The 21,732-nt window shown below is 44.2% G+C and overlaps 1 protein-coding gene across 1 annotated transcript in view; it reads left to right on the forward strand.

Annotated features, from left to right (window-relative positions):
* LOC129388357 (uncharacterized) overlaps window positions 1-21,732 on the forward strand; it is a 57,983-nt gene that overhangs the window by 27,069 nt on the left and 9,182 nt on the right. The window contains exons 4-7 of the mRNA XM_055078489.2: window positions 2,152-2,305; window positions 5,638-5,747; window positions 19,727-19,918; window positions 20,191-20,298. Coding sequence (XP_054934464.2) covers window positions 2,152-2,305; window positions 5,638-5,747; window positions 19,727-19,802 — 340 coding nt within the window. The 3' untranslated portion in view covers window positions 19,803-19,918; window positions 20,191-20,298. The remainder of the gene's footprint in view (window positions 1-2,151; window positions 2,306-5,637; window positions 5,748-19,726; window positions 19,919-20,190; window positions 20,299-21,732) is intronic.

Below are 21,732 nucleotides of genomic sequence, written 5' to 3' on the forward strand. Positions count from 1 at the left end.
TCAGCAAAGCGTTTGATAAAGTTCCCCATAATAAACTTCTTGAAAAACTGAAATTAATAGGCGTGCCCTTGACCTCAGTAAACTGGATAGCTTCCTACCTACAAAATCAAACATAGCTTGTGGATATTGGTGGCATCTCTTCCACGTTACTTCCAGTGACATCTGGCGTGCCCCAAGGAAGTGTACTAGGTCCACTGTTATTTTTGGTTTATATAAACGACATTGTGTGTTCCATTGATAGAAACGTTAAAATTGGTTTATTTGCCGATGGCTGCATGCTGTACACCCCAATGAGTTCTGTGGCTGACCAAATATTACTGAATGATGCTTTCCGTGAAATTGTGGCCTGGTGTGACAGATCAGGAATGGTCTTCAATTCTGATAAGACTGTGCTTTGGCGCAAGACAAGAAAGAAACGTCCTATCCACTTTAGTTACTCTGCTTACGGCACTACTATCTCGGAAGTCGAAAGATACAAATATTTAGATGTTTTAATAAATTCACAGCTTAACTGAAGCGACCATGTTGATTACATCTGTTCATATGCGGTAAAAGAACTTGCAGTTTTGAAACACAAGCTCCAAAGAGCACCCAGTAACGTTAAGATATTAGCCTATAACTCTCTTATTCGGCCCAAACTTGAGTATGCGGCTATAGTGTGGGACCCGTACACCAAAAAAGATATAGCAAAAATAGAAAACGTGCAAAGACGGGCTGTGCGCTTCATTGAGTATAAATTCAGGAGAACTGATTCCCCATCTGCTTTAATGGCCTCCAACGAAATTAAACCTCTTCATATAAGACGGAAAATTGTTCGATTAACGTTTCTTCATTCACTCACCCAGGGAAAGTTTGGAATTTCTTCTTCACCTTATGTTACACCTTCAACAACACGAAAAACCTGTCACCAACATACCGATGCCCTAACACCATATTTTGCGAAAACAATCTTCTTTAAATACTCATACTTTCCGCGCACAATAAACGATTGGAATGCACTGCCTGAACAGATTGTCTCAAGTGACAGTCTTGAAAGAAATCTTAGCAATGAATTCTGATGTGCAGATTGATGTGCAATGTATTTCCTTTGACTTGTTTCGCTCATTTGTGTCATGTGTCAAACCTTTTCTGTATGTAATAACTTTATGGCGTTTGTAAATATGCCTTGTTATCTGTCCTTTCTGCTTGGACCGCATGAGGTCTGCAGTATTATGTAAATAAAAAAAGACGAAGGTCTTGCCCTGGAGAAGCAACTGATTATTAGTGAGCCTCTATATACTATATTAGTGAGCCTCTATAACCCACAGTCTACATTGGTGCACTTAGAGTATTCACCAGGCAATAGCCCCGCCTTAAACCACACGAGGCCTTCTGTTTTTAACCTTAATTTCCTCTTTTACTGCGATAGCAAATATATGAAACATCCAGACGTATTTCTGCCATCGCCTTTGCCGTGATGTTCCGTATGAAGTCCATGGGCGATAACATCGTCGACGCGCGCCGTTCGCTGTATGTGCGATTGAAAGCGCGCGAGGGTAAGCCGATGATGCTGGCCAAATATCGGGCGTGCAAGGCACCGGGGAGGGGGAATAGAGGAAGGGTGGGGGTTCTACTCTGGCGGCGACTGCTCGCGTATGGCGCGGCTGCGCGGGCCCTACCTTGAAAGCGATCTGCGATGGGGATTCAGTGCGCTGAGTGCTGATCGCTTCGTGTGCACTGCATTCTCTCCGATTACTTCGCGTTTAAGCGAGAGGCAGCACGAAGGTCACTTCTTTGCTGCTGCCGCCGCGCGTTCTCACTCTTACGTTATGACAACGAGTGTGTGCGATCATCGAGTAAGATGTGTTCATGCTTGCTTGTACGCGCCTAACACCATGCTCGTTAATTTAGTTACTAAGCAAATGTTTACAAGTTTATACGGCCGATAAGACTGCTATTTTTAAAGTAATTTGCTCTGGCGATCGATGCTTCGCCTTTCGGGCGAAACTGTGGCCTTTCCTCACTCTAATATCTCCCGGAGTAAATGAAGAGACGCTATGGAGGTCATAGACTAAAGTTCCTCAATTCATAAATTAGGTCCAGCTACTCCGCATTGCAAGAGAAGGTCTTACTCTATTTCCTAGGTCTTTACTTATGCTTCTTTTTACCCAGGAATGCCCTTCTGAGCAAGGACATAAGGGACCCAAGATTTTTCACCATCATCGACGACATTTGGAGATACAATATATCCCACTTCGGCTTCCTCGATCTCAACAGGCAGTACGCAACGGATCCAGTGGTCTTTGTGGCGCTCAATGTGCTCAAGGTAATTCTAGTGTAGCCGCTTTTTTTTAGTTTTTTGCCGATTGGAAAGCGATGTGACACCTCAGGTCAACATAAGGGTCATCAGACGTTCATACCACAAATCCGTTCAATTCCCATTTTATGGATGCTCGAGCGTTCTCTTAAAGCACTGAACAGATAGCTTGTAGACAATATATAGTAAAACGATATTCCTTCGTAGTGTTCTTGGCGGACAATGATCAGTGTGAGATACTGCCCATCATCTTATCGTTTAAAGACAGCTCTACTTCTGGGGAAAATGACATAAAAGTGTAGCGTCTAACTTGACCGCCAACTGAGTTGTTAAAATAAAGTTAAATTCTTGGGCTTTACGTGCCGAAACCACGAGGTAATTTTTTTGGAAGCCACTTGACTCGGAATCATCGACAACACAGGAAAGCGAAGGCGAAATCTAGGTATCTTTCTGAATTTTAGAAAGGTCTCCGATTGTGTACAACGAAAATATCTCTTTTTAAGGAGTCTGTGGTGTCACTTTATATTTAGTGAAAACCTACGTCACCTAGGCGACAAAGTACACAACAAGAAAAACCATTTATTCGCAAATTAAGTGTAATAATTCGGAGTGTAACAAGCGCTGATACTAAAACCCTTTTTCTCAATAGATAATAGAAATGTTGTACATATTAAAAGCTGCTGTAATATTATATTGTAAGAGGCTTTTATTAGCGTGATTTTTTTCCTGATAGAAATAAACAGTCTCTCTGGAACCCGCCCCACAATTCCAGTGCTCCCAGTTGTCCACGTATGAAGTACCAGCACATGTTCCGGCTTAAAAGGTGACAGGACAGCGATTTAGACCAGCGATGTGCTTCCTCCACGGTGGTTCCAGACTTCGATAAGCAGACTAGGCAGCCCACAAGGCTACTGGCACGCATAGACCGATGCACTTTCTATCGCGCGAGGAGCCACGCGATAGTCGCCGACAAAACAGCTGCGTTCGCACCAGTGGGCCTCTTGGATTATGTGTGCCTAAGAATCCTATAGCGTCTGATATTCCGCACACTGGTCGGCCTCTTCGACTGTCTGTCCTTGCAATCCTACAAACTGTCCCAGAACCTGCATACGAAACGCTCAGGAGCTGAAAGTGCCACCCAGGGCAGTTCGGGACTGTCGGGGGCGGATAATCGAAGGGGCCCACCGAATATGTCGCTGCCCACGACGAAATGCCCATTGCCATCTCTCACGAGATGCGCTAACACCCGCCAGCTCCCACATCGCAGCTTTGTTCTGACTTCATGGTTGCCGCAGGAGTGTTTTGTATGAGTCGATTTCATAGTAATGAAAAAAATAATACACGAAACACGCGACATACGTCGACATTTATATTAGGTGGGCCATTGCGGTAACGAGCTTCAGTAAGAAACACGAATCACATTTATATCTCGAGTGGTTCCGTACCGCTTTAGCATCGCAAACACCCGCAATGTGTAGCTACAGCGAAAGTGTACTAGCCAACAACACCGTATTCATTGTGCTCACAGCTGAACAGGGTGTCCAAGCTAACTTTAGCCAGAGTTGAAAAGTATACCGACGTACTCTAAGATCATTTGACCAAGCGCATGTTGCTGACTATTGTATAGAGTAAGTGAAACTATTCTTTTTGTCTGCTGCTAAATTGCATACCTAGTCACGAATAATTAACCAACTTAGGAAGCAACGAAGTTGGACGAAACATTCCAATTAGGAAGTTGTAAAACAGTTTGCGAAACATACGGATAAACAGCTTCTTACTTTATCTATTAAGTATTACTTTCTTTCCGCTCATCGCAGATGCTCGCGAAATACGAAAAAAAGAATTGCTGACCAGCCAGCTCGCGCAAAATGATTTCAGTGCTTGCAAACGTTCTACGTATCACCGAACACGGCGCTTAGCGCTGTTACCTTCCGCCTAAAAGGCGACAGGGTGGCGCCACAGGCGTTGGCTGTGCCTATTTACGCCAGCGATGTATGTACTTCCCTCGCGGCGGTTCATGATAGCGATAAGCAGACGCAGCGGCAGCACACCCGGCTAAATGCTATGTTCGTTCGGGCGGTTCCGTTTGCTGAATAAACAACTGGTATACTGAGCCCTGGGTGGCGGGGTCGTTCTTGAGTGTACGCGTGTGTGGGTGTGTGCGTAATTGGGGGAGTGCTGAATTGCGCCTAATTAGATCAGTATAGATGTCATTGTGGAGATGAGCTTTCAAACTGGTAATGTTCACTCCAGGGAAACAATTCAATAGTGCGTGAAATGTAGTATATCATTTTGAAGGCTCTTAAAATTGGGTTCCTTTTGTGACTTCGCTCGAAGTGAGTGAGGGTTGGCTAAAGGGTGCAGAAGGGTCATTTTATTCGTTGCACAATAGAGTGCAACTTCGCGATTTTTCAAGTCAATAGCGCACATTCCCTTCAGAAAAGTACCGCTGCCTCACTTCACAGACCGATAACTACAGAGACGTCTCTAGGCGCCGTTTCGAATGAAGAGACATTATCAGTGCTTAGGACAAAGCGTGCAATCTATAAATAAAGATGATGGACGTAGCTCTGCAACTCTGACACAGTTTAACATGAAGAATTATTAGAACAACCTGTTGAGTGATTATGGGGCAGCAAAACGACCAAATGTTCTTTGAGTTAAGCGTATATTACTGTAGCAATGAACTAGCTCTTGCTTTGTTGATTTATGGAGAACTAGAAATTCGCTCCGGCGCATTACAAATGCTACGTTACGTGAAGTGTTAGGTTTCCAGGGCTTTTATTGATTTTTTTTTTGCAATCAAACTCAGTGTAAGTCATGATATACCGTACTTCGATAATTACAGGGCTAAAATAAGTTACGGGGTTTTACGTGCCAAAACCACGATTTGATTATGAGGCTCGCCATGCTGCGCGACTCCGGAATAATTAGGACCACTTGGGTCTCTTTAGCGTGCACCTAAATCGGTGTACAAGGGTGTTCTCACATTCCGCCCCCGTCGAAATGCGGCCGCCGTGGCCGAAATCTGATCCCGTGACCTCGTGCTTAGCAGCCCAACACCACAGCCAATAAGCAGCCACGGCGGAAGAATTACAGGGTGAAAGTGTACATTTCGCGATGCCAAAACATGCGTAAAAGTCGCTCGATTATGATTGTCTGTACCTTGTTTAATATCGATCAAATAGAATAACTAAGTTAGCCATTTTAATGGCTATCTAGCGAGAGCACATTCGGTAAATATTTCTGTAGTAACCCACACACGTGTCTTGCATAGCAGCAGTGAAACAGTGTAGGTGTGCAATGAGGCGAAATATTTTCACCGTCTTTATTGCTAACAGGCGGTGTATCTTCATCTGAAACCGAAGACTTCTCCCCAAAGGCCATCTTACTACGTCTTAGGATTGTCTCTGGATTATCCGGCCGACTACCACGCTGTGAAATGGATGACGTGAGTCTGACGCACAGAATGGACCTCACCCTTTGTCAGCGGGTTATGCCTGCTGTTCTACTGTACAGCTAAGATGTCCTTTTTTTTTAATCGCCGCTAAAGTATGGTACACATCTACTCATTGAGCCAAATTACTCGGAACATGCTGCATCACTTGCGAAATGAGCGAGAACACGTGAGTGAGAAACTAACCCAACTTCAATACTCCACTCTTTGAATAATTATTATAACGTACATGCGCGTATGACACTTTTACGAAAGGAAGCTAGTGAGCCCTCCAGGCACAACCTGTTAGAAAACATTTTAAAAGTAGCGGAAGTTTCGAGATGAGCGCGTCAGACTTGTTGTTCAACTTACTTCTTAAACAAAGCAGCTTTATTTTTCTTTAAACAAATAGATAACTGTAATGAGAGTCTATTTAGGCGCGCGTTTTCAGAGTGCAAGTCTGTAGACTGGTGGCATCCTGATAATTCGTTCCAACTGGACATACCTGGCGAATGTACGGATCACAAGTCGTGTGTGGGAACACTTGCCTTACATGGAACAGCTTAAACGATAATTAAAGACTTTTTGACAATTAATTCATCTTGCTTTTTCTTTCCTTCTGCTAATCTACTGTGCCCGTTAGCTAGCGTAATCCAGGTAAAGCAGAAATATACTAACAGACAGAAGTATACTATTTCTAACAGAAAAAAGGAAGGATCAACCAAGTGTCGATGTTAAGAAAACAAGGTCGACGTATATCGTAGTTTAAATTATTCGAGCCTTAAACGCTGAATATATCTCACTAATCTGTGTGTTCTGTATCTTTCTTTGCACTAATTGTTCACTCAGTTCCAATCTTATTCGTGTCGCATTTCACGCGCAGTTCTGTCGACTTGTTTTATTTATTTTTTTTTTGCACTAGGTTGAGCCTTTGCTTTTTGACCGAGAGGCTAGGTGAGCTGTTTTCATAAATACTGCAGTGTATCGTGCAATGGGTTTCATTTTCGACTATAAATGCACTAATTACGCCTTTACGGTTAATTTTACGTGCAATGCGACTTATCATCGCTTCTTCTGGGCTCACCGCCCAAGCCGCCATCGGGACACCATTGCCTAAGCGAGAGTCGTGCTTAGTCCTAGCGATTTTGCTTTAATTCCCGGAAGTGTGCCGTACAGTGGCTTTCGCTCGGCGTTTTGCTATTTACGGCGGTGCACCCTTGACAGGGTGCAACGCGATTGAATTACCACTGTATTACCTAATTACCTAATTACGCCTGTACCACTAATATAACCTAATCTCTAAATAATTATTGCTTCATTTCTCGTTGAGACAAACCTTTTGTTATCCCTGTCGACTCGTAACGACACATATGAGACCGTTTGTTTTCTGGAAGGGGTTACAAGATGCCAAAATGCAGATGCGCCAAGCCCATTGGGTGTCATGAAGGATGACCTTATCGTCAGAAAAACACCGTGTATTCACCCTTATACCTGACAGGTTACCAATAAGCGACATGCCAAGAAGCTTCCCTGACTCGTGGTACCGAGAATGCGATGTGCCTGTTCAGTGCAGGTATTATAACTGAGTGATTGAGTAGGAATGATTATTCAACGCCATCATTATGTACAACCTACTCTGCTTGTGGTTTTTCTGGATCTAATATATAATTACCAACGCCAAAATAGTTCTGAAGATATTTACTCGGCGTCGAAACAATCACTTTAAGCAAGTTCCGGTTATGGCATCAGGTGACACATACAGAGGGGGTTTTCATTTATATCTAATTAGATTGCCTGATCATGACACCGGCCGTCGAGTTTGTTTTTCTGCGAAAAGGTCTATATTGAACTTATTGCATCACTACATAATGACAAGCACCAATAAAATAAAGGTATCATGTCGCACATCACTCCTTTTCTGAGAAGCGAGGCATTTTCCTGCATCCTGCGGATTTCGAAGTGTTTGTGACCTGCCTAATCGTTACTGTCTGCAGAGGCGCACAGTGATGTTAAAGTGCTAGGCTACGCAAACTCAATAAAATTGTGCTGCAATACGCCATGTTTTATGGTTTCGTGAACAGAGTTTTAAAAGAAATCATCCGTGAGATGTAGCACAGTTCGACTTGAGCGAGACAAGTGTCGGAGGCATACCTTACTTTCACGAAAAATGAATGTTAGTACTGTACTAATTGCCAACGTTTCCTAACTAGCATTTAAACTAATTACTTTTCGCCAAATATTACAATTGTCGAATTGTAAGCTACGCCTGTTAAATTCTCCTTCACTTCGAACGACTTCTATGCATGACCCCTATGTCAAGATATGCGTTCCTAGAGCTGGCGACGAATTGCATAAGTGTTCCAGCAAAATTTCAGCTTCACTGATTGAAAAGGCGCTCTGATAAAGAAGCACCTAAAACAACGGCTTACTTTTACGGCTAGTTTAACTGCGCATATCTCGAAGCTGGTGCTTGCCTCAAACTTCGTTCTAAGGGAGTGCGCATTCTAATATTACTGGCTTCAATACGTGTATATCAATATGGGCGCTAAAGCAATTAATTGAAACTTTTATTTGGGAAATATTATTAATCACTTAATTATGCGTAATGACGTCCAGTGTAAGTAACTTATGCCTTTTCGAGTATTCCAGCTCAGTAAGTATATTCGAGCTGAATGCCACAGCTGACTTTTAAAAAAAATTGTTCCAATTGAAATGTATAAGCAGACAGAGATTACGTTTCTGAAGATTGACTTAGAACCGAGTTCTCCCATTGCAGGACCTCTTTACTAAAACCACTAGGCCACGCATGCAAGCATAACAAGGTAACCCCCTTACGTATTTCCTCATGAAAGCCATCATTTTAAGATGCTTGGCGCGTCGTGCTTCTGAAAAGTAAGCCCGCGCACCTTCTAGCTGATGATGCGGATAGAATGGGATTCTTTCGTCAACGAACTTCGCTCAGCGTATTTTCTCCTATTGCGTCATGCTGGTGCGTTCTCACATGGTCGAGAACGACACGACTTATGCGACAACCGGTTTTCATGCTGCATACATGATCACATTGTTCTGTGAGATCCACATTCGCGATTGAGCAAATTATCTGCGCGTCTGTCATTGTACTCATCATCGTATTTATCATCGCACTTTATTATGCACTAACTGAACTGTGGATGACAAAGAATATCAATATTTTTCGTCGAGCTTATTGCTTACATTCCACGCGTCATGTTTTACAGTTAGATTTTTATTCTTGATAACTGAGTATGGCGGTGTGACTGCGGCACTATGCAGAAAGAGCACCGTATTCCCAGCAAAGTCCCATGCCGGGTTAATTGAGAAAATGTGTGTGGTGGCAATAATAAAAATGGTGAAAAGGAATCGATGGAGTGAAAGAGCGAGAACGTACAACAAATTTTATTTACAAGGTACGTGCGCCCCTAATTTCCTTTGAAACGTAGATAAACAAAGCAAATGTCAAAACGAGTACAAAGAATGAAAACATTATATCATAGATGCCACCGACATTGCAAAGCTTATTAAAAATGTGAAACTCACTCTTGCATAATAAAATAGCATGAACAGCGGCGCATGTTGACAAATAACGGTCTAGTGCCAACATATTCTTTTTTCATCCGAATGTGCGTATGCCATGCGGCGCACGTCCACACGGACCACGGCGGATCTCGGCAATGCTTTTTGACAATTATATGTTTTGGCAGGTTTACTGCTGATTTGTCACTGAATTATTTACTTGTGACTATCTTGTGTTTTTACGAACTTTATCGTTTACGGTTATTCTACGGGGCAAGAAACATAGCGAAAGAAAAACACCTTGAATATAGTCAAACTCGCATTGAAGCAGCAGGTGCGGAAACCGCATTTTTACGTATCGTATCTATAGCCTTTCTGCGTCCTTATCTTTTTTTTTTTTGAAGAATATAATTGTTCACAGCACTTAGCACATACTTATAAAGAAAGACAGATATGTCCGGAAGAAATCAATGCCTGCCTTCATGCGGGTCGCACGCCGTTAAAGTGGCAATGAAGATAGCATGGAACGAGCCCCTGTGGACCACATTCTGTTTCTTCTGGCAAACACAGAAGGCAGGGAAGGCATTTTTGTGCCTTTTCAAAATGACTGACTTCTGCGAGCACCTTCCACTACGCGGTGTTTGTCTGCGCACGTGCACGCATTCACCACATTCATCGCACTTTCTCTCCCTTCTTTACCTTCCACTTTTCTCTTACCCCAGCGTAGGGTAACTAACCAGAGACTCTTTTAGTTACAATCTTGGCCCTCTATATATTCTATCTCCGTCCTATCATTCAAGTGTCACATATTACTCGGCCTAACCTTGTGCAAACTATCAGCCTAGCACAAGCGAGCACAAGAAAGTACAGGTTGTCATAATGTGATTGCGTGCTAGAAAAGAGCTTTATCTCAAAGCTAATGAAAGTGTTCTTTAGCCAAAATCTAAAATGTTGCCAGAGCAAGTAAAAAGCGAAATTAAAGAAACTTCACACGATCTGCATCTGCGATGGCATACCACACAAACTTGGTCGCGTGCTCATAAACAAGAATCACGAAGCGTCGAGGCTAAAGAAGACAAGGTCGATGTGCATCGTCATCATTTATTATTCCATTAAAGGATCGCCTATGTTATTACATAAGGGTGCGGGGGTGGGGGGAAGTACATCTACATAATAGAAAAAAATTTGGTCAGCACAGTAATACAAAGTCTGGAAAACGTGAGAAGTCATTGAATGAGTAAAAACAGGATATACATGGTCAAACAGGGATGCGCACGGTGGTCAAAATTTTTGGATGAATCAATTTTTATTTTAACTCCCTATTGTCTCTTTCTGTCATCCTATTTATGTTCATTGTTTACGCATTTCATATTTCCTTCCTATCGTAATTCACTTGATAAGGTCGGCCTCGTTGTCTATAGTGTAGGCACTTGGTTCAGCCTTTCTGTTTTTTATTTTCTAGAATTGCGGGCACGACAGGCACATACCATGATAGGCCAAACCATGGGAAGACAGCAAAGAAGTCGTTCTTTTCAGAAAAAAACGCTGCATGGTTTATTGTAGTAACTATCGCCTCTTTTGAAATCTTCACGCCTACTTCTTTTTGGCGTGCGTATGCGTTTCGATTCGTTATAACGTTGATCAGTGACGCTAATTAGTCGTTCTCTTTGTTACAATGGTATTTGCAGGACAGTCTTCACCCCTTCAATGTTCATCTCCATCGCGCACCTTTCCTACTCGGTCAGCACTTTGCCAAACTGCCGTATATTACCTGTTGCTACGGCTGACCCTCCACCAGACTTCCTGCGATACGGCTACAGATACGGACACACCGTGGTACGAGTTCTGGCAGACTTCAGAGTGAAGTGAAAGCGTGACTTTGAGGCAAAGCTGGCATAGTGTCGTCTGCATTACAGAATGACGAAGCACAATTGTATTTCGTTGTTAAACTGGAACTTTACAGACAAACCATGGCTAGGCGTTGCTGACAGTTCTAGTGGCTGCTGCTGCTCACTGGCCGAGTAGTTCACTTACTCATATAACGGTTCTGCTTACGCTCGTATGTAGCCCTATGTGCATTCTCCGTAAATAAGGGCTCGTGGCAACCACTGGGCCCGTATGCGCTGATGTTTTTGTTCGTCACGCTTTTAGGTGCGCCCTGCAATTGGCTGGCAGCCTTCGCTAACACTTATGGTCAGAATTGTCATCATCATCATCATCATCATCATCAGCCTGGTTACGCCCACTGCAGGGCAAAGGCCTCTCCCATACTTCTCCAACTGCCCCGGTCATGTACTAATTGTGGCCATGTTGACCCTCCAAACTTCCTAATCTCATCTGCCCACCTAACTTTCTGTCGCCCCCTGCTACGCTTCCCTTCCCGCGGAATCCAGTCCGTAACCCTTAATGACCATCGGTTATCTTCCCTCCTCATTACATGTCCTGCCCATGCCCATTTCTTTTTCTTGATTTCAACTAAGATGTCATTAACCCGCGTTTGTTCCCTCACCCAATCTGCTCTTTTCTTATCCCTTAATGTTACACCTATCATTCTTCTTTCCATAGCTCGTTGCGTCGTCCTCAATTTAAGTAGAACCCTTTTCGTAAGCCTCCAGGTTTCTGCCCCGTACGTGAGTACTGGTAAGACACAGCTGTTATAAACTTTTCTCTTGAGGGATAATGGCTACATGCTGTTCATGATCTCAGAATGCCTGCCAAACGCACCCCAGCCCATTCTTATTCTTCTGATTATTTCACTCTCATGATCCGGATCAGCAGAACTGCTGTTCCCTTCCGAGACTGTTAAACATTACTTTAGTTTTCTGCAGAATAATTTTTAGTCCCACCCTTCTGCTCTGCCTCTCCAGGTCAGTGAGCATGCATTGCAGTTGGTCCCCTGAGTTACTAAGCAAGGCAATATCATCAGCGAAGCGCAAGTTACTAAGGTATTCTCCATTTACTCTTATCCCCAATTCTTCCCAATCCAGGTCTCTGAATACCTCCTGTAAACATGCTGTGAATAGCATTGGAGAGATCGTATCTCCCTGCCTGACGCCTTTCTTTATAGGGATTTTGTTGCTTTCTTTATGGAGGACTACAGTGGCTGTGGAGCCGCTATAGATATCTTTCAGTATTTTTACGTATGGCTCGTCTACACCCTGATTCCGCAACGCCTCCATGACTGCTGAGGTTTCGACTGAATCAAACGCTTTCTCGTAATCAATGAAAGCTATATATAATGGTTTATTATATTCCGAACATTTCTCTATCACCTGATTGATAGTGTGAATATGATCTATTGTTGAGTAGCCTTTACGGAATCCTGCCTGGTCCTTTGGTTGACGGAAGTCTAAGGTGTTCCTGATTCTATTTGCAATTACCTTAGTAAATACTTTGTAGGCAACGGACAGTAAGCTGATCGGTCTATAATTTTTCAAGTCTTTGGCGTCCCCTTTCTTATGGATTAGGATTATGTTAGCGTTCTTGCAAGATTCCGGTACGCTCGAGGTCATGAGGCATTGTGTATACAGGGTGGCCAGTTTTTCTAGAACAATCTGCCCACCGTCCTTCAACAAATCTGCTGTTACCTGATCCTCCCCAGCTGCCTTCCCCCTTTGCATAGCTCCCAAGGCTTTCCTTACTTCTTCCGGCGTTATTTGTGGGATTTCGAATTCCTCTAGACTATTCTATCTTCCATTATCATCGTGGGTTCCACTCGTACTGTATAAATCTCTATAGAACTCCTCGGCCACTTGAACTATCTCATCCATATTAGTAATGATATTGCCGGCTTTGTCTCTTAAAGCATACATCTGATTCTTGCCAATTCCTAGCTTCTTCTTCTCTGCTTTTAGGCTTCCTCCGTTCCTGAGAGCTTGTTCAATTCTATCCATATTATACTTCCTTATGTCAGCTGTCTTACGCTTGTTGATTAACTTCGAAAGTTCTGCCAGTTCTATTCTAGCCGTAGGGTTAGAGGCTTTCATACATTGGCGTTTCTTGATCAGATCTTTCGTCTCCTGCGATAGCTTACTGGTATCCTGTCTAACAGAGTTACCACCGACTTCTATTGCACACTCCTTAATGATGCCCACAAGATTGTCGTTCATTGCTTCAACATTAAGGTCCTCTTCTTGAGTTAAAGCCGAATACCTGTTCTGTAGATTGATCTGGAATTCCTCTAGTTTCCCTCTTACCGCTAACTCATTGATCGGCTTCTTATGTACCAGTTTCTTCCGTTCCCTCCTCAAGTCTAGGCTAATTCGAGTTCTTACCATCCTGTGGTCACTGCAGCGCCCCTTACCGAGCACGTGCACGTCTTGTATGATGCCAGGGTTAGCGCAGAGTATGAAGTCTATTTCATTTCTAGTCTCGCCGTTCGGGCTCCTCCACGTCCACTTTCGGCTATCCCGCTTGCGGAAGAAGGTATTTATTATCTGCATATTATTCTGTTCCGCGAACTCTACTAATAACTCTCCCCTGCTATTCCTAGTGCCTATGCCGTATTCCCCCACTGCCTTGTCTCCAGCCTGCTTCTTGCCTACCTTGGCATTGAAATCGCCCATCAGTATAGTGTATTTTGTTTTCACTCTACCCATCGCCGAATCCACGTCTTCATAGAAGCTTTCGACTTCCTGGTCATCATGACTGGATGTAGGGGCGTAGACCTGTACAACCTTGATTTTGTACCTCTTATTAAGTTTCACAACAAGACATGCCACCCTCTCGTTAATGCTATAGAATTCCTGTATGTTACTAGCTATAGTCTTATTAATCAAGAATCCGACTCCTAGTTCTCGTCTCTCCGCTAAGCCCCGGTAGCACAGGACGTGCCCGCTTCTGAGCACCGTATATGCTTCTTTTGGCCTCCTAACTTCACTGAGCCCTATTATATCCCATTTACTGCCCTCTAATTCTTCCAATTGCACTGCTAGACTCGCCTCACTAGATAACGTTCTAGCGTTAAACGTTGCCAGGTTCACATTCCAATGGCGGCCTGTCCGGAGCCAGGGATTCTTAGCACCCTCTGCAGCGTCGCAGGTCTGACCGCCGCCGTGGTCAGTTGCTTCGCAGCTGCTGGGGTCTGAGGGCCGGGGTTTGATTGTTGTGTTCATATAGGAGGTTGTGGCCAAGTACTGCACCAGGGTGGCCAATCCTGCTCTGGTGAGGGAGTGCGTTACCGGTTCTGGTCACCGGGATCAGGCCACACTCCAGGCCTGTTTATGCAATTTTATCAACACGCGGACTTTTTTTTTTTTAATCCGGTGGAAAATTGCGCGGCACCGGGATTCGAACCACGGACCTCTTGCACGCGAGGCGGGTGTTCTACCTCTACGCCACCGCTGCCATTTTTGTGAATTGTGATGGGCTGAATTTGCTTTTGCAAAAAATTCTAGACTGATAGGTTTCTCCCTACGCGAGCACTATTGCCTGCGGAATTACGCACTGAAACAGCAAACCACGAAACAAATATACTTCTTCAGGTGCGTAATTAGTTTCTTAAAGAAACTCCTTCTCTTCCTTTTTTCCCTGTGTTCGGCGTGACTGCTTGGTCGGATTTTCTTTCTTTTTTATTCTTTCGTTCCTTTTGAAGAGATTATGCAAAAGTTTTAATACTTTCTGCACCCGTAGCCAAATTTTAGAAACAGGAAAAGTTAGTAATTATTTCTAGTGGGCAAATAGTCATAGTTTCAAATGCGAATCGAATATGGCAAACAAACTAGTAGTATTTGTATTCTAAAAAACAATTCGTTGTTTTGGATTATCTGAAACAAACTAAACGTTTCGCAATAACCGACGGTTGTCTTGGTTCTGTTCTCCGTCTGCTATGCAAGGTAAAGCAACTTATCAGAAGTAAAACGACGACAAAATTTCCGAAGGAATGCAGAAACAAAATCCTTAATACACATTTTCCTTTTCACTTCACGGCAGAAGCCTAGATTTCAACCTGTGAGTATTTCTTGAAGTCTGCCATCTGGTGTTGTTGACAGTCTATCAATGTTACTTTTATTTTTACGCTACGATCAGTGAAATTTTCTTGCACCGAACCATTTTACACGTGTCTACGGGAAGCAAGCCCTCGAAGACGTTTTTGATTTGCGCAAATTCTGATCGTTTTTCCGAAATTGTTTATGAGCGTTTTTGTAGTGCTTCATACGCATAGAAGCACATAAATTTTGGAAGACTTGTGCGACATCGGGCTATAAACAAGTTGAAAGTACAATCATGCTGTTTTATCCAAAATTTCTTATCTTGTGCTTGAAGCCAATTCTTTCTCTCTGATATATATTGTTGGTACTATTCAGATGCAGGTGGGGTGCAGTATTACGCGAAAAATATTGCTGCTTTAGATACGTACATGCGTCTGCGCTTGGCTATACGATGCTTATGCTTATTTGACTCGTTTTCGAAAAATTTGATATTCGCCCAGGTATACTGATTTTTCATCAGCGTCAGCCCATCTTACTGGGGACAAAGTGACAACATCGTCATATACCACGAGATATACCTTAGAAAAAAAGTTGCATGTTACACCACATTCTAAAAAAAAATTTGGAGGATGAAATGCTACAGCGAAGTGTGTTCCAAGAGAAAGCGGTACAGGAACATGAAAAATTCATCTCATGATAATTATGCTGTGCTCGTTTAGCAGTGTTTCAATAGAGTACCCACATTCAGTATAATATTCTGTCCAGGGGTATGCTGTATCAAACCTGACTCCCGTAGTTACATGCTCACCTCTTCTGTATACGTAAGGAATAGGTAGTAAATTAAAATTGTGTGAGCTTCTTGCCGGGTAAGGTGGGTCGGTCCCGTAGATATGTAATCTGCGGTGACGAGGTGAGGGGTAGCGTGTCTAGCCGATTTCACGGGCAGGCGCATGATCGCAGTACACTGAAAAACGCGTTCGCTAAAATTAACAGTTTTCATAACCCGCTACAGGAAAACTTCATCTCACATACACTCCAAAATGTACATCGTATCTGCATTTATTATGTCGTTGCTATAGCCATGACTTGGTTTGTATATAGACCTTCAGGCAGACAATTCCGCTCTCTTATGTTGACATTGCTACGAATTCGAGAGGCCGGAAGAAATTTCCATGGTAAGGATGGCATCGTAAAAGTGCACAGAGGCGGAAATACAGTTACGAAGGGAATAACTTGAAAAAGCAGAAAAACACTATGCATATCTTTTGCGTCGTGAGTATACATGTTGTGACAAGCACTTTTCAGATCACTGGTAAACTAGCTTGGCCAACTAGGCGACAGCTACACCATAAGACCTATAAAGTTCTTGTCACCAATGCGTCATATCGGCTTTACAACACTTCAGGTGATTTCTAAAGAGTGTTGCATCCAAGTATGTTCTGCAAGGCAAAAGAAAGGCTTCGAAAAAGTATATCAGTTTAGAAAGATTGCTTACGCGAAAAACAAACAACAAAATAGGCCAAGGATTTCTAGGGTCTGGCAGTGTGCTGTCCTTCAGAAGCGCCTGCGAAATCGCGAAGTTGAAAACGCGAAGATAAATACATACGTACAAGCTTCGGTTCTCGAAAAGAGGGCTTTTAATGTTGTAAATCGCCAGGCCAGTTTATTTCTTTAAAGACACTTTATTAGGGGCTACAAAGGTGTGAAGCACAAGTATGCTTTCACCCAAGAACAATGGTACATGAGAAAAAATAAAAGTTGACGTTCAAGTATAAACTGTAACAGTAAAGTTGCAGTGACGTTTAACTTCGTGAACGCGGGTGGTGCCCAAGCGCATGGTTACTATTGCGTACACGAAGCTATCGGTCGTCGGTGCCCCTAGACGTCTACACTTTTCCCATCGCAGATCGTATTCAAGACAAGGCTCACGCGGCCGGTCCGTACGCAGCAGCCGCCAGAGTAGAGCGCCCCTCTCACCCCCCCCCCCCCTGCCCAATGGCATAGGGCACTTTCCCTCCGCTTTCCTCCCTTGCGCAAGCGAGCTTAAGCAGCCGTCATCGGCTCACTGTTGCACGATTTCACCCGTACACACAGCGTACAGCGCGCGAGGACGATGTTATCACGAATCACGAGACGAACCCGGTACGTCTGTATCGCAGACAAAACCTGTAGGAACTGCCACAGGAGGTGAACCTATCGCGGGTCCGCCTACCTTCCTCCCCCTCGACGCTTCACCTGATTTCTGCTTCTCCCTTCGCTCAACGTAACCTGGACATTGCTCTATGTCGTTTGTCACAGATCTCGGCGGCGTGCGGGTGTTAAGAGAGATGGGGTTGGGAGACGCAAAGCAGCACAGCAAACAGATTTTGGGTAACCCAAAGTCAAAATAAAACTCCCGCAAACCAAAACACAATGAAGCACTAGCACTTGTGCTACCGACCCAATAGTCATTAAACACGCCTCACGTACCGGCCACATCAGTCAGCGCTTTCTACAAGAAAGTCCGGTAACCCTAGCCTATGGCAGCGACGCTATCAGGAAGCAGCGTTCTAACAGGCTTTTGACCTCACACGTATCCTCCGAGTCTGATACCTGTCAGATCTTCGTCGTCGTCGGTGCTCTCGCCGATTCCGCACGTGTGAGGCAGCACCACGTGTGAGGCACGTGGTGAGGCAGCACGTGTGAGGCAACACCAAGGCAGCAGCCTTGGTGTTGGTTCGTCAACTCGTCCGTCCCGCATGCCTCTGTCCCGAACTCTGTCGATGACGTTGGACTCCAGCCTCGCTGGTTAGGCCTAACTCCGGGTTCAGCGGCTTCTTCTTCTTGAAGTGCCGACGTGACGTACCGGGGACTATCGTACGTGCTGGTCTACCTCTGAAGGGGGATCCTTCCTGGAGTGCCCGGCACGGCCGTGAGACGCTGCAGCAGGTCCAAGGAGCCTCGCTCGAACGTCGCCGAGGTCGACGGCCACACGCTGGCCCGCCAGCGTCACAAACATGACCGAACCTCCATGGCTCCCGTCGCCATGGCGATGCTGACGATCCGACCTTCTTGGCCCAGAGCCAGGTCGATAATGCAAGCTCAGTGCCGGTTCTCTCTCGATCACAACTCGAGGGCTCGTGCGGTTCGGACCGATAGATGTACATCGTCCTTTTCCTTTCTTTCTGAGCCTCTTACATGTGACACTCTAGGAGGCGATGCCTTGCCGCAAGCTCAGCGCGCTCCTTCATACTTTCCCCTGCGCGCGGTTCTCTTCAGCTCCGGGCGCCTTCCTCCTCGACTTCCTTTGCGGCTTCGAACATACATTGGCCGATTGCACTAGCTGTCCACTTACGCTTCCGCATAAAAAACAATTACGCGTGTTTCCGCATCCGAGCAAGAACGGACAGTCAGCAACACCAAAGAAGCATCAGCAATGATGATAGGGTTAATGTGTTAGTGGCAAGCCTGATGAGGAAATCTGCTCGAATATAACGTAATAAGAGAATAGAAATAGAAAAGGCAACTAAAGGCGCTAATGTGGCCTTAAGACTTCAGGTTGATGATAGGTGCACTGTGATAGTATAGCGGTTGGGGGAAGTACTGGACATGATTATTCACAATAGACTGAAGTATAAGAAACACACCTTACACTTTAAGTAGAAGTTGCTTGAAAGGTTTAATAATCACCTATGCATTTTAAATACATACCTTTACCAAATTTCACTTTAAGGTTACTTGTCACAAGGGCGTAATTAATACTTGCATGTGATGATGCGATGATCGCTTAGACCAAACATGACACGAACAAACATTTGGATGTATATATCCTGTGGATGTGCTACAATGTACATCGCGAACATACCTAAAAGGGTTTCACGTGAAGTAGTGCTTGAGGAGAACGACTATATAAATGAAATCTGCCAGATCGAATGAAGGAACTGTGAATATTTAGTGAAGTTTGATCAACATTTAATGATGGATATGTTTCACAAGGTAGCGATTACGAGGCTTAGTTTCGACGACTTTGTATTAGGAAAGTGCAAGGGGGGGTTGGAGAGGTTAGCGAAGTACTGAAGTGGTGTATTGAACTTTAGAGACACTCAGTGAGAACAGTAAGTAGTAGCGTAGCTATAGGGGGCTGCAGTGACTCAATAAAAGACGAGCATGTCTATTAAAGAAAATCTGCAGAACACAGCATTTCGCTGCAACTTGCGATTTTGCAGGGTCGTACAATCTTGCCGGTAAATTGTACATGCAGTAGTCAAACGACGCTGTTCCACTGCCAGTAGGTCTTACACCCTAAAGGGCAGGTCACCTTTTACAGTTGTCAAATATTTGAACAATCATTTCCTGGGATAGCGTATGGAGCTGAATGATTTTTTTTTTGTTATGCAGCGGCATAAAGCTCGTTCTTTTTTTACTCTCGAGGTAATTTTTCTTCTAAGATGTCACGCTAGAGAAGCACGGGCATGTTCTACTTTTACGCGCACTACGGTAGCTGGGACCTGCCTAACACAACCGCATGTGCTTTCTCTTCTCGCGCTTTTACAGAACGACAGTTTGGATGTACTTCGAGAAGTGGCCAAGCTTGGCTTCGTTATTCCCCTTGCGATGTCGTTTGGCATGAAAGGACTGTTCTACGCCCCCAAGATTCGCAACCTAGGCGCACCGACAATCGAAGACTTCCAGCTATTTAAACCTTGCAAAGATTTTCAGACGGCCAAGTATGAAGACCCCAAAAAGGTGAGCCTAGGAAATTTCGCGGCGTTTTGAATTGGTCAAACATGATCCGTAGCTCCACTATAAATTTCAAGTACCCCCTTCCGTGCGGGGTACTCATTTGTGCAAGGGGTTCGAATCGGCCCTGTAGCGATAAAGGTAAGGACATCTTTTATACACAGAAACGAAATGGCAAAGAAAGAGATATCTGTAAATATACATTCTTGTGCAGCGATATAATTGATGAAGTTTTTCTTCGTGAATTATGTTTGATTCATTCTCCTTTATTTTTATAGGTTTGTGCTGAGGGTGGCTGGACTGTGTCGCGTTTGCGTACCCATGCCTACAACCTCAACCAAGGAAAGGCCCTTACCTACCTAACCGAGCCATGGATAACCATACTGGTCAGTACACAAGCGACCTATCTTCAGTTACTCTTGTTCTTAACGGTGATGACAAAATCCATAGACGGAGCAATACAGCTTTTATCGAAGCTCCCTTGAAGCTATCTGAAATGCTTTAAACTTTCTAGACCATGTGGTAACCATTTATTGTCGTAAATATTGAGGGGTACTCTTTATATATATTGGCGCGAGAAAAAAAAAGCGTGTTTCTCGACATATTTGTGGTGTTAATTGCAGTAGGAATGCCACCGTCTTGTACATAATAGTAGTAAAACGACATAGCTTCACAGAAAGATGGAGAACAGGTTATTACATGTGTTCAAACAAGGGTATGAAGATCCAGTGATGTGTCTGGAATGAACACTTTCTCTGGAGTCAGCCTTTAGGCAATGGTTCCTGTCTTCGTGTGGCAAAACTGCTTGCCATGAATGAGATTACATAGCTCCCTCTCGCTCACGCCAACGGGGGAGTAAAATAATCGGGTGCTTTGAGTAGAGCCAGAGAAGTCGAATCAACATCAATATGTCTATGCAGGCAACAAGTACATCGTTGCCTAAGCGACGGGCGCAAAGGCTCAAAAAGCCAGATGCAGCGCAAGTCCCCCAACCCCCCTCTGTCCGCTTAACCACCTTTAAACAATAGCTAATCAGTTTTCCGGAATTCCGCCTCATGCTGCAATGTTTGTGAAAGCGAAAACTGTCATCTAGCTCAGTATAGTACGGAGTTACAAAGAGACCCATTAAAAATTATATTATGGGATTTTAGGTGCCAAAACCACTTTCTGATTATGAGGTACGCCGTAGTTGAGGACTCCGGAAATTTCGATCACCTGGAGTTCTTTAACGTGCACCTAAATCTAAGAACACGGGTGTTTTCGCATTTCGCCGCCGTCGAAATGCGTCCGCCGTGGTCAGGATTCGATCCCGCGACCTCGTGCTCAGAAGCCCAACATCATAGCCACTGAGCATCCACGGCGGGTCAAAGAGAACCCACACAGGTTTCACAGAAAGAAAGCTTTGCAGTTGAGGAAGAAATTCGTCCTGGTGTGGGATTGAACCCCGCATCATCTACTTTCTGGGGCAGGTCTTCTGTCATCTGAGCTAACCAGAGCGCTAGCAGCCCACAGAGCGTGAGCGAATTAACCGACAATTCTAAGTACAGACACTGCAATTGTGAAATATGTTCTGCGGAATTCAAAAAGGAGAAGGAAGGTTAATGAAAGCGAAATTGTCATCCTGCCGAATGTAGCTTCAAGCTATAGAAAAAAACCAGAGCAGGTTTCTCAGAAAGAACGCTTCGTAGTTGAGGAAACAATTCGTATTGGTCTGGGATTCGAACCTAACACCAACGTTGGTCTGACGGCTCCAGGCCGCCTACTTCTGATCAAGTGTGGGTCCTTGCTAGCGCTGGTAACTTTCTTAGTGGCCGGTCACC

This window comes from Dermacentor andersoni, chromosome 10, assembly GCF_023375885.2.
Source record: "Dermacentor andersoni chromosome 10, qqDerAnde1_hic_scaffold, whole genome shotgun sequence".
Taxonomy (NCBI): Eukaryota; Metazoa; Arthropoda; class Arachnida; order Ixodida; family Ixodidae; genus Dermacentor; species Dermacentor andersoni.